The sequence below is a fragment of the Mesocricetus auratus genome, unplaced genomic scaffold (genome assembly GCF_017639785.1).
Source record: "Mesocricetus auratus isolate SY011 unplaced genomic scaffold, BCM_Maur_2.0 Super-Scaffold_6723, whole genome shotgun sequence".
Lineage (NCBI taxonomy): Eukaryota > Metazoa > Chordata > Mammalia > Rodentia > Cricetidae > Mesocricetus > Mesocricetus auratus.
The window spans coordinates 3,894,809-3,908,559 of NW_024429183.1; the positions used below are offsets into that span (position 1 = coordinate 3,894,809).

The 13,751-nt window shown below is 46.2% G+C and overlaps 1 protein-coding gene across 2 annotated transcripts in view; it reads right to left on the minus strand.

The window, feature by feature from the left end:
• Positions 1-688: 688 nt before the first annotated feature.
• Positions 689-13,751, minus strand: part of Usp10 (ubiquitin specific peptidase 10) — a 44,898-nt gene continuing 31,835 nt past the window's right edge. For both annotated transcript variants that reach the window (XM_021228985.2, XM_005073093.4), the window contains exons 5-14: positions 13,207-13,298; positions 12,599-12,708; positions 11,927-11,982; positions 11,603-11,706; positions 9,239-9,338; positions 8,349-8,526; positions 6,662-6,827; positions 3,890-4,034; positions 1,979-2,044; positions 689-1,688 (exon numbers count right to left, since the gene is read on the minus strand). In XM_021228985.2, coding sequence (XP_021084644.1) covers positions 1,501-1,688; positions 1,979-2,044; positions 3,890-4,034; positions 6,662-6,827; positions 8,349-8,526; positions 9,239-9,338; positions 11,603-11,706; positions 11,927-11,982; positions 12,599-12,708; positions 13,207-13,298 — 1,205 coding nt within the window. In that variant the 3' untranslated portion in view covers positions 689-1,500. The remainder of the gene's footprint in view (positions 1,689-1,978; positions 2,045-3,889; positions 4,035-6,661; positions 6,828-8,348; positions 8,527-9,238; positions 9,339-11,602; positions 11,707-11,926; positions 11,983-12,598; positions 12,709-13,206; positions 13,299-13,751) is intronic.

Consider the following 13,751-nt stretch of genomic DNA (forward strand, 5'->3'; position numbering starts at 1 on the left):
CCGAGAAAAAGTCCCAGCTGTGGAAGCATGTGTTCTGGCCAGATTTGTCATGAGTACAGCTGAGGACACAATCACTCCAGCCATACCACACGGGAACAAGCGCTGGCATCCCTCTAGCAGTTGACTTGTTTCCAGAATGCACAGGAGCCATGGTTCCATGTCTTAACAGGAAGCAGAGTAGGACTTGGGCAGGCAGTTATTGATGGAAACACGGCCACTTCATGAAAGAAGCTTAAGAGAAAAAGGTTTTGTCCCACTGCAAGCCCTGCTCTGTAAAGCCCAGCCCACAGGACCAAAAATACAGTGGACTTCCCATTGCTGGCGACCTCTTCTACATTTCTGCCAGACTCTCAAAGTGAAACTTGGTCTTGACATAAGGCGCAGGATCAGAGGGAGCAAAAGTGAAAGGCAGGCTACTCAATAGCTGCCTTAGCCCATCACAGCCAATGTGGCAGCTGAGTTCACAGAGGTTCGACAGCAGGCTTGGAGGGCTCTTCTACAAGAGGTGTCTCCAATCACCAGGCAGTGGTGGTGCACTTTAATGCCAGCACTCTAGAGGCAGAGGAAGGCGGAGCTCTGTGAGGTCATGGCCAGCTCCGTCTACAGAGAGTTCCAGGACAGCCAGAGCCACACAGAGAAACCCCGTCTCAAACAATCAAGTGTCCCCATATCAAGTAACAGACACAGCTTTAAACCAACTTTGTGATCTTTATTGACGGGTGACAACTTTATACTCCTAGGAATCACTACACTGTGTACAATTAGGGACACGGCATCAGAAGGGCGCGGACAGGAGTTTACACAGCAGACATTGGGAAATGTCAATCATCATTATTTTGCCCACTTTCTTCATGTGTACACAGAGCATGAATGCGATTGGAAAACTTTTCATGGTAATAAAGTTACAATCACCCACCTCTATAGCCTGACGTCTGCACCCCAAATGTCTGACCTGCAGTGTATACGTCAGCAGTTTTCATCTCACAATTGTTAAAATGTGTTTCCATCTAGGAACCAGCAACGTGTTTTGTGTATTTATTTTCTTTTGAAGTAAGAACTCTCTCATCTCTGATAACTGGCTCATTTTTATCGTTTATCAAAAACTAAAGGGTAAGGGAGGAAAGTGTGATGAATTAAAAAAATTATTTTTTAAGGAAAGATAAAATTCATTTTCACAAATTTACAAGAGCTGCTGGTGCGGGACTTATTCCACTATGCAATCAGACTGGGACACAGTGCAAGTCACCTCCTCCATTAAGGAACCAGCAGTTCTTCAGAAGCGTCGTGTCTTGTTTATTTCCTCAACCAAGCGACGGTCTCTGAAGTTAGAGTCAGCATGAGCTGCATTGTGCAGACCCCCCAAGACATCTCCTTTCATTCAAGCCCACTGTCACAGAGGGAGAGTTTCTCTCTAAAGAGCCACTAGAGGTGGGAAGTTAGTGAGTTGGGAATTGTAGGAAGCAGCGTCAGGCACACATACACACAGGTACACGGACACAGCTACAGCAGGTCCACACGGCGATAATACAGGAGGTAGGCTGTGCGGTCAGCAGTTGGCTTCACCACCTGGTACTGGTTAATAACCTTGACCGTTTGGTCATCAATTCGCAGCCAGCCATTAAGCCCAATCTGGAAGACATCTGTAGTATAGTGGCCGCCCGTGGCACTGTTGCCATGATGGTAGACCACTGGAAGACAACACAAGGCAGGCCACCCGTGAGAAAGTCCCTCACCCCATGGCCAAAGATCCCCACCTACTCCCTCCAAAGGGGGGTGTCCCCACTGGAGCCAACAGGCCACTGACTCAGGGGACGCTCATACATTGTGAGAGCCCTCTCTCATGTCAGACCCCACTGCTTTCTAAACATTCAAGCTCTCCCAGGCTCTAGAATCTATGACAAAGCAGAATGCTGCCTAGGTACCATACAGCTTCTCTGTTTGCTGTGTTTGTGAGTGAGCAGTGGGCAAGCATACTTACCTGCGAACAGCCTATAGGTTCTGTGGCATTTAAAATTCTTATTTTTGACTCCTGGAGAAAGAAGTTCTGAAAAACAAAACAGCAACACTTCAAAGCCTCCACAGAGCAGCAGCACTGACTGCTGACAGCTCTGCCTAACAACATCCACCCCACTTTGAGGGTCAGAGCAAGGATGGACAGGTCCCGGCCCAGAGTTGTGTCAGGACTGAACCCTGAAAGTGCCATGACAGCCAAAGGGCAGGGGGTAACTGCACACCCAGCTCCTGCACCAGGAAACAGGAATCCAGGTATGCAGTCCCGGGGACAGAGACCTCTACTTGAGAGGACTTCTCTCCAAGATTAGAAGGACCACTGTCCTCCTGTTCCCCAGACCCGTGTATTCTGTGGACCCCCTGGGCTTGTAGCATTCCTAGTCAGGATCTGGCAAAACTACAAAGTCTGTCACAACTGTAAAGTCTTCAGAAGCAGCTGCTCTGTGCTGGCATGGAAAGGAAGTGCACTGTGGAAGGAGCCTGCCACCAAGAGTTCAGACTCCTAGAACCTGCACGGTGGACAGAAAGACCTTTGGACTTCCACATGAATGCCAGGGCATGTGCAGCGGGACACGTAATGATTTTAAATGCAGTGAGGAAAAGTGGAGGAGAGCAGTGAGATGGCTGGCTCACCAGGTAAAAGTTCTTGCTGTGCAAGGTGGGTGACCTGACTGCAACTGCAGGGTCTCAAAGGTGAGATCTGACATCCCAAGCCTGTCCTCTGACTGACATATGTGTGCTGACATGCATGCACGCCCACCCACACATACAATAACCTTTTAAAAACAAGGCTTCCTTCCCTTTCTCTGCAGCTTTTTAAAACATGCTGCCAGAGCCAGATGAAAACAGCTCATCGGTTAGAGCATTGAGAACCTGGTGGAGGTGAGGGGGGGAGGGAAGGGACACATGCTTTCCAGCACCCACATGGTGGCTCATAGTCATCTGCAACTCCACTTCTGAAGGAACTGACAAACTCTTCTGATCTGTGGGGGCACCAGGTAGGTGTGTGGTGTGAAAACATACAGATAAAACACTTACACAAATAATTTTAAAAACCTACAACAAAACAAAACATTGAGTCTCAGAGGTCTACGAAAGTGATGGCCAGCACATCACCACACAGGCACCATGTCACTGTCTGGGGTAGGAGGCACACACTGGCAGCACAAGCTGTTCTCCACAGCCACTCTTTTCTGATCTAGTTAAAGTATGTTTTGATTCAGTTTTGTCTCTGTCTTGAAAAGGCTACTCTAAGGCAGGTGTGGGCAAATATCTCTAATCCCAGTGGCTGAGGCAGGCAGATCTCTGTCAGTCTAGTCTATATAGTGAGACCCTGCCTTCAAAAAGAAAGAGGGGGTGGAGAGATGTCTTGGAGGTTAAGAGCACTGACTACTCTTCCAGGTCCTAAGTTCAATTCCCAGCAACCACATGATGGCTCACAACCATCTGTAGTGAGATCTGGTGCCCTCTTCTGATGTGCAAGCATACATGCAGGCAGAATATTGCATACATAATAAACAAACCTTTTCTGAAAAGAAAGGAAAAATGGGGGATGGAGAGAAGACTCGGTGGTTACTGGCTATTCTTTCAGAGGACCTGGGTTTGATTCCCAGCACCCACATGGCAGCTGATTGTCATCTGTAACTCCAACCCTAAGGGACTCAAATACCCTCTTCTGGCCTCCAACTGCACCAGGTATGCACATGGTACACGATCATACATACATGTAGGCAAAATACAAATCAAATTTAAAAAAAATAAGAAAACCACTCTAATGAGGATGTTTGTATGAAAATCCATAAAAGCGTAAAGCAAAGAGTTCTGACTTGGTGACACAGACTCCTGGGGGCACTGCAGCAAGCACAGGGCTGGGCATTACCTCTGCTGATCTCCAAGTCAACAGGATAATCAATGTTCTTCACCAGCTTCTGACACCCACCCGTCTTCTCATAGACGAAGCGCTTCAGGTGCAACACGAGGACAGGAGGGAGTTTCTCCAGAGTCACTCTGCGACTGACTTCAACCTGCGACACATGTGCCAGGGCTCATAGGTCTGCCGGGCTGCAGTGGCACCCTCTGTGGGGTGGCACAGCTGCTGCTCAGTCCTAGCCATACCCACACCCTACAGACACACCTGCAAAGGACACTCTGGCTTGAAGCCCACCTGTGGTCTCCAAGTGAAGACCAATCAGCTGAGAACACGAGCACACTGAAGAGAGGCTGAACTGGCAAATCTATCTAGTATTTTTCTTCAGACAAACACTGAGTAACCCTCAAGCCATCTGTCCCTGTCACTGACTGGCTGGTTCTGTCATCATGCCCCTGCAGTGTTTTCACAGGTCTCCTGAATGCTTCAATGTAGGATTTAATGCACTGAGCATTCATTCCCAGGTGAGCATGGCATGCCCAGCTGACCAAACAATGTGTCCTGATGGATATAGCACTATTCTGCCCACCCGGTACTATTCCCAGCCTCTGCTGGTGGTTGGCTTTTTTTTGTTGTTGTTTTTCTCCATTAAATCCATCTTCAGCTGGTCATTCCTTCCCTTGAAGCTCCTCCACTAGTTACTTGAAAACAAAAAGAATGTGAAGTAATAATCTAAAAGACAGCAAGGCACTGAGGCCAGCAGCCCACCAGAGGCTGGGCTGACAGGACCTGGGGGAAGAGAGCTGGGTCTCCAAGATGTCTGCTTGTCTCTTTCCAGGTGAGAAACCTAGCAAACATCTCACATTGATTGACCTGTGAGCTAACAAAGGGGTGGAAAGCTGAGAGGGGCACAAACAGTTTAATCTACTTTCAGATTCAATCAAGGTACTTTTAACATCCAGCCCATTGGCCAGGTTGTGGTGGTGGTGCACTCCTTTAATACTAGCATTCAGGGGGCAGAGGCAGGTGAATCTGAGTTTAAGGCCACCTCCTTCTACTCCCCTCCCCCCAGCCTCCCCATCCACTCCCCACCAGGTCTCCCCCAGAAAACAGCAGGCCTCCCAGAGACATCAACCAAACTCAGTACAAGATAAAACAAGACCAGGCACGTACCCGTATCAAGGCTGGATGAGACAACCAAGCAGGAGAAAAAGGTCCCAGGAACAGGCAAAGAGTCAGAGACACCCCACTCTCACGGTCAGGTATTGTGAAAAATTTGTTTAACTATGCAATGATGTGTTGCTGTTTTACCTTGCCTGCCTAAGGCACCTGACTGGTTTAATAAAAAGCCGATTGGCCAATAGCAGAACTTCTGGGCAGGAAGAGAAAGTAGGAGGAATTTAGGCTGAGGGGTGGGGGAAAGAAAGAAAGATACCAGGGGCCACCTAGCCAGATGTGGAAGAAGTGGGAAAGCAGGTCACACAGAATGAAGGTAGATGAACAGAAACAGGTTAAATTAAGTTAAAAGAACTAGTGGGACAATTCTAAGCTTGTTTTGTTTCGAGACAGCATTTCACTGTATAGTCTTGGCTGACCTCAAACTCAGAGATCTGCCTGCCTCTGCCTACCTACTGCTGGGAAATGAAAAAGTTAAAAAAGCAGAAATGAAAAAGCAAGAAAAGTCAAAGGGGGTTTTTATGGTTGGCCTAGGAAAGATGGGGAAACCCCCCAACAGGACATAGGCAGAAGACCATGTAGTTGGTTCAGCAGCCAAGGACAGTAATCCATCTTAAGCAGAGTCACAGCCTCTATATATAGGTTGAGTGGAGCTGGCACGCACTCACTCACTGCCAGACACAACTTAACCACCAGCCTCCCCAACATGATGCCTCTACTGGCCTTCTCCTGCATGAAGGTTCTCTCAGCCAGGCACTTCTTACTCAGGCCAGCCACCAGGTTTCTTTCTCTGGTTCTTGGTATCATTTACCAAAATCATTTACCAGAAACAAGTCAGACAACAAGTCCTAAACCTTTCTTCTGCAGATCCCCAGAGTGTGGCATTGGCATGGCTGCCTAGAGCAGGAGGGCTCAGAGGCAGCTGAAGCTGGGAGGTTCTCTTTGCTCTTCTCTTCTCGGTACAGTGCACAAGTCATACTAGGATATTTCCATAAGGCCACTAAGAAGACAGGTTTGTGCTGGGACGTCTACACTCCAGTAGCTTTCCAATCCCAGGAATTCTTCAGAAAAGTACCACCCTCCCTAACTAGGCAATATAGCCTATTGACCTCAATGCCTCAGACTACAAAAGACATGAAAGATGGGACCCACTGCAGACCAAAAGAACAGGTACACCAAGAGCCAGATAAGTCTTCCCTGCTCATCACTGTTGTGGATGGAAAGATTCCAGACTTGATCCTTGTCTAATCACAACAAAGAGCAGCACGCATCTATCAGTGTGTCCCTAGTGACCTATGATAAAATAGCACAGATGTACCCAGAACCCTCTGCTGGAGGTAGGCTGACTTCAGGATACCAGGATGAGACTGCCAGAAAATGAAATGCAGAGCAGGGTCAAGGACAGAAAGGAGACATTTCCTCAGGTACAGGAGTAAAAGCGAACCAACAGTGGCATCATCTGCTTCCTCCACTCTGTCCTGAAATGCTTGGACTTCTCATTAAAGTTACTAACTGGTATGAGAAACAGGTTCCTGTCAGCTTCTAATTCTGTTGTGTTCAAGCATCTAGAGGACCTCCACACAGGTTCCTGGTCAGGTGTGAACATACCTCCTGTTTGGTTTTGGTGGTGTAACCTTGAACAGACTCTCGTGCCACCAAGCTTTCCAAAGCATCCTGAACTGTGCGTATCTTGTCAGACTGAATATCCAACTGCAATGTGAAAAATGGCTGCAAAGTGGCGGATTCTTTGGAACTCTGCTGGTAAACCACAGACCTAAGAAATGGAATTGAAAACAACAAAGATGTAAGAAGCCACTCTTTATCACTTTCTCTTAAGATTAACCAACAGAAGGAATAAACATTCAAAGTAAGAGAGAGCAGAAAAATAAAAACTACCCTGAATTTAAAAATAACTCTGATGATTACCACCTTCTGTTATTAGCAACTGATAAGTACATGTTCCCAGCTCCACTCAGATGTTTCAATTTCCAAATTCTTATCTTGCACACCTGAGTACAGTATGGCACCAGTTAATAAATGTGACCACCCAAAGGATTCTAAAAAGCACAACAGCCTGTTCCAACGAAACAGAGGAAATTCCCAGGGAACCAGGACTTTTAATGCTGTTTTTGTTCCTATAAAAACAACATGAGGAGGAAGGGGAACAAGCTGAGGATAATAAAAATCCTGTTAGCAATCCAGGAAGAAAGGCAAGCAGCGTTGTGGGTAGGACGCCAACTAAACCATGTTTCCTTTGTTTTTTTCTTTTTGAAGTTCTTTAGAGTAATAACTGTAAGCTCATCTCATCTCTCATTCAACCTCATCCAGGAAACATTCTGAGATTCAACAAAGGATCTTGTTTGTACAGCCTGATGTCCTAGTTTATGAGCAGAGTAAAGCTGGTGGGAAGAGACTCAGACTTCATGGGCCAGACACCATGAGAACCAGCAGAAAGCATTTCTGTCGAGGCCTAATGCCCAACCTTCCTGCTGAGTATGAAGGCAATACTCCTTGAAAAACATTAACGAAAGTAAAGCTGGGCAGTGGTGTACACACCTTTAATCCCAGCACCTGGTAGGCAGAGGAGGATCCGAGTTCAAGGCCAGCCTTCAATTTCTAGCTCTTGAGGTTCTGGCATCTAAATGCATCTAGTCCACTCATAATTTTCTTAGATAAACTACCTGTGTCCATCCAAAAGCAAATGGAGAAAACCACTATGGTGGCTACACTCAAAGGATTATTACTCAGCCTTGGAGAAGGAGACATTTGGAATAAACTGAGTTGGTCACAGAAGAAAACCATACGTTGCTCATACTGCTTTAGATATAAAAAGGGAAGTCAACTGCAAAGACCCACCACCATGGCAAAGTGGTAGAAGGAAGCAGGAAGGAGGACACAAAGCACCAGACCTGTAAACACAGATAAGTATAGGCCTAACAGTTCATGTCACTAAATGAGCACAGTTGTTCTTGTCTAAAGGGGGAGGGGAACGCTATCCATTTTATTTTCCTTTGATTTTTCAAGACAGGGTTTCTCTGTGGCTTTGGAGGCTGTCCTGGAACTAGCTCTCATAGACCATGCTGGTCTGGAACTCAGAGATCCGCCTGCCTCTGCCACCCAAATGCTGGGATTAAAGTCAGTTGGCTTTCTGACTATGTGAGGGATGGGAGAGCCTACAGGAGCACTAAGACCCATAGCCCCTGGTAGCAGGGCATTAGGAAGAGCAGGCAAAGCAGATGGCAGGAAGCTTTCAGACACCTCACAACAACTTGTGACAACATGGAAAAGCATAAACCTGATATGTCCACCGAAAATGCCGGTGATGGGTGTTTGAACGAAATCAGCCTGCCGGGTGACGGACGTCTTATTCCTGGGACCCACTTGCTCCCACTCGTCCTCACTCCCTTCGCCTGTGTCTTCCTGTTCTTCGTCTTCAATCAAGTGGCTTCTGGGCCCATTGGAAACAGTAAGTTCTGAAAAGAAAGGGTCTACTTAGACTACTATCTTCAAGAACAAAACATCCAAGTAAATACAGATTCTGCAGTAACAGTGGTTCCCAACTGTCCTAATGCTGCCACCCTTTAATACAGTCATGTTGTGGCATCCTTCAACTATAAAACAATTTTCATTGCTGCTTCATAACTGTAATGTAAGTATGTTTTCTGATTGTCTTAGGCAAACCCTGTGAAAAGGTAGGTCAAGTCAAAGAGGTCACAACCTACAAGCTAAGAACCACTGGTGTAAAGATCATGCTCATCAGGTGAAATCACATGCCCTAGGACTGACAACATGAGCCTTGCTTTATGTTTTCCTCTCTGTGTGTGGATGAAATGTCATCTAGCTTGCCATTATGTTTTTCCACTGTGATGGACTCTATCCTTCTAGCACTGGAAGTCAAAGTAAACCCTTTAGTCCACTGCTCTGGTCCTTTTGCTTATATAGCAAAAGAACAGTAACTAAGGCCTCAATCTCACTGAAGTAAAAGTTAAAACAAAAACGCATGGAGCTGGATAAATTCCTGTTATCCAAACCTAACTTTCTCATTGCTATATTAAAAAAGGGTAGTGAAAAACAAGCACTGTTGACAGACATTTGAGTTCTGATGGGTGTGTGTGAGAGAGAAATAACATGGACATGCAACCTTCATTTTATAACAGCTCTCAGGTAGTCTCACACAGAACCTACTTTCGTGAGTGGGGGAGAGGAGCTTCTTCAGGCTCAGCATTTCTTCATGAAGTCCATTCAGAATGAAGCCTAGGTACTCCTCGGCATCTTCCTGTCGGCCCTGAGGAGGTCAGACAAGGTCGCGTCAATTCTCACTGACTTCAGTGAGGCCTACAGGACTCACAGCACTTGGATGGAGCTACTTCTGATGAGACCTTACAGACCGGTGCATACAAATCAAGTGCTGTTTTGTTTTTGTAACTAAATTTCTAGACATACATATTACTTTATAATGTTAAAAAATAAAATAAAAATAGCCAGGCTTGGTGGTACACACCTTTAACCCCAGCACTCAGGAGGCAGAAGAAAGTGGATCTCTGAGTTCAATGCCAGCCGGTCTACAGAGTAAGTTCCAAGTCGGTCAGGGCTACATGCAGAGAAACCCTTTCTTGAAAAAAAAAAACAATAATATCCCAGCCCATGACACTGAGGGACACTTCATAATATAAGCTGAGTCAAATTCACTAACAGTGACTAGCAGCCCCATGTCATCTACTCTCTGCACAGGAACCACTGAGAGGACTCATCAGCTGACTGTCAGAGACATTCTCCACCAACAAAACCATTCAGAGATAGCACAGTCACCAGACACACACAGTGCAGCTCTAATGGGCTCTATCACTGGTCAGAACTTGCACAGCCAGCCAGCACCTAGGGATTCTGCGTAGGGCACACTGGTATAATGCTGACTCTCCAAGTGGATCTGTGGACATGGTAGCACTGTTATGGCACACTATGCATGTATGTAGCAAAAGGTAACCTACCAGGCATTGGGGACACAAGCTACTCAGGAGGCTGAAACAGGAAGGTCATGTGCTCAAGGCCAGCCTGGGTAAGTCAATGAGACTGGCACTTGAAGGTGGGGCTCAGGTGCTACTGCTTGCTTAATTTAGCATGGACTCACTCCCCAGCACAGCCAGAGCAAAGACTAACAAGCACACACGGCAGCATAGCTTACACAGCGGCTGTGGGCTGCACTTCCAGCCTGCTTATGGGGCTGGCCCTTGGCTGGTATTGAGAACCTGGACTTCAAAAAGAGTTCTATTACTAAAAGAATGGATAAGGGACTGTCTAACAAGCAATGCTGTTATGTGCCCAAATGCTATTTCCTTCTAGGCATTTGGAATTTTCTGAGTCTGACAGTCAACAACCACGTGGGCCACCATTCAATACTGGAGGAGTCCGTGAGTAGCAGCATGGCTGGGCATTGGGGGTGGCACAAATGGGGGCGTCTGGAGTTTTTCTCTGTCTGCTGCAGTACTGTGGCCACAACACCAGCTTCCCCAGCTCCTGCTAGGAACCAAGCTTGAGGTTGGTCTTACAGTGCTAGCTCCATTAAACTCTGATGTAACTCCCAAAGTGCTTTCTTCATAAGCATCACTTTGGAATACAAACTTAGAGAGGCTCAAGCTTCAGGAAGTCGTCCCTGAGCACCCTTCTGCTTCTGCTCCACTGGCACCTGGGCCACCTTCAGGTTCTACAGCTCTGCAAGTTGTCATCCTCACACTTCCCTTTCTGTTGCCTAGGCTATTTCTAATCCCCACCCTTGGTAGAACATTCCTAACACCTGAACCCCAAGTAAAGGGAAATGTTAAGTCCAAGTCAACAAAAAAAAGCTGTATAACAGACATTTTAAAAGTTAAAACTGTGCACCTGGAAACTCACTCTACTTAAAGCAATGTAGCTTCCATACTACTTCATTTAAATGTCACTTCTTAACTATTTTTCCTGTCTGAGTAAGTTTTCCTTTAACTGCTCATGCCAATGTATTTATTATAGTTGGAACTGAAAAGACCCGTTGACTGCTTAAACAAACCTCAGGGCCATCTGTAAGGCTTTCTGGCTCCTTCGCTCACTTGCCTTTAGTAATACAATATGCAATATTTAGGAAAAAGCAAGAGGCAAGTTGACAGAATCGCTGCTGTAGTCTGAGCATGAACAAGATGGAGGCTGAGCACTCCAGGACCAGGAATCTCTACTTTACCCAGGCACAGTGCAGCAGTAGGAAAGGGACAGACTAAAAAGCCAGGCTCAGCTTGAATTCAAGAGTCGGCAGAGCTGGTGAGACTCGGTCCTTGTGTCATTAAATGTGGGTGACTGGCACACTCGCTAAGTATCTCCTCTATAAACCTCACCACCAAGTCACAGCACAGGACATGTGACACAGGACATATGACACAGCAACAGCAACAACCACTGACAATGGTATAGGCTCATCTGCAATTTGCTCTGTAGCACAGGCTGGGCTTGAATTCACAAGTCCTCTTGCCTTGGCCCCCACTACAGGAATATGCCCCCTCCCAGATACCAGAGAGCACCCCAGACCTTTTCAGACAGGCTCGACTTGATAACTGTCAGGAGTTTGTAAATGTATGTGGGTTCAAAGGCGGCTCCTGGACGGATATCTCTCACGACTTTATCCCCGAGAACTGAAAGAGAAACAACATTCTGGTAATTAAAAGGACAGCATAAAGGACAGAAAGCAAAACCACACAAACGATCTCCACCACCCAGGTAGGAAGCCGGGACTGGCAAGAGGCAAACACCTAAATTTAAAAGGACATGTTATTTCCAGCAAGAACACATTTACCACACGCTTGTTCCCTGGCTCCATGTTCCCAATGACAAGGCGTCACAGCACTCACTCACCTTGGCGGGGTTTGGGAGGTACTGGCATATTAGTAAACTCGTTCATTAGCCGAACACTAAACAGAGAAAAAGAAAGCATAGCAGAGCACATTATGAGAAGGCCTTGGCACAACAGCACATTAACCAGCAGCTGTGCAGCCCATGTCAACTAATGTGACAGTACCCAATGGGTTCTTACATTGAATCTATAAATATTCTGGGGACATTTTTAAATGGTATTTTGAGCTAGTAAGCAATACAAGATTTTCTACTGAATCTGAAGGGCAGAGAAATACAATATTCAGTTATACTTCAGGTTAACTTCTGTATAGAATCCCAACACTATCTTCCTTTAAAAGAGAATTCCAGAGACTGGAGAGGTGGCTGGGCTGTCCAGAGCACATGCTGCTTTTGCAGGGAACCAGGGTTCAGTTCTCAGCACCCATGTGGCCGGTTCACAACTGGCTGTAACTCGTTCCAGGGGATCTAAAGTTTTCTCGCCTCCATGGGCATATGGTACACATACATGCAGGTCAAACACTCATGCACATAAATTAAAAGGGGGCAGGGTAGAAAAAACAGTGGAGGGCTGGGACTCAGTTCAGGGAGCACCCCCTTCACTAAACTGTTCAAGTTCCCATCACCACAGAAAAGCCCCCCAACCACAGGCACATGTGTGAGCACTTTACTTACAAGCTATCTATCATGGGCGTTGATGTGCAAGGCCTTTGTACTTTTGAGTACAGAGGAATGAACTTCATCAGGTGATACATCGGAGGGCAAGCCACCAATGCCTGCAGGGTCTGAATGTCGCAGTAAGGAAGTGTAAAGGAAATGAAACAGGCATAGCAAACTTTCTAAAGGCATATAAAAAACAAGATAAGCCAAGGACACTCAACTACTTTGATATGTAAACGCAAAAGGAATAAACCAAGTAAGAAGTTGCTGTCTTGTAATGACCATGTAAGGATCTGCTGTGGGCCAGGGTGACATTCAAGAACCTAACTGAGCAAGATGCTCCCACTAGTGAGAGCAAAGCTTCTAGTTCTGAGTGGTCATTCTATCCTACCATCTACTATCTACAACCACTTGATTCTGTCCTTCACGGGTCAACAGATCAATCCTCTTACAGAGGGTGGAGAATATCACCGACTATGAGGTAGGCATAGGCAGACCAAATGATGGTTCAGTCTCTGTGTTCAGGGTCCAGGCCAGCTGCCCTGTGAAGTTTCACTAAGTCAAATACACCCAGAGAGAACACCATGGTGGCCAGGCCTGGGGATGGCATTCGGGAAGGATACGGCATTAATGTAGCACCAGTTTCCTTTATTGATCAGCCCGCGAGGTTGCAATGACACTGGTTTATGTATTAGGGTTACAGTCTCCAGTAACTCTGCAAGAGTGAAGAAGCAAATGAAGACATTAACAACATTACAGCCAGCAGCATCAGAATCCATGCAAAGGCATTTCTGAAGTGCTAAGAGATCCTTCAGGAGTACATATGTCCTCAGGAAGTCATTATTAAAGCCTCACTTAGTTCAACATCAGCTGTTACTGAATGAGGAACTGTTTCTTCAAATTAACATTTTACTCCAAACATCAACATTTACTCATACTAGGAAGCACAATCAACAGAAACTCGCAATCATTAGCAGCAGAGACAGATATGGAAGACACTGGCTTCCCCACCAAGACTGACAGTGTGCAAGATCTCCTAGCCACTTCAAAGGAACCTAGGAGCACAAGTGTGTCTCCTAGTATTTCACAGTGACTTCTTGACGGCCACACATTAAGTAATAACTCTAGTCAGAGTCTCCATCAAAAGTCAAGTCAGCAATTCATTCAT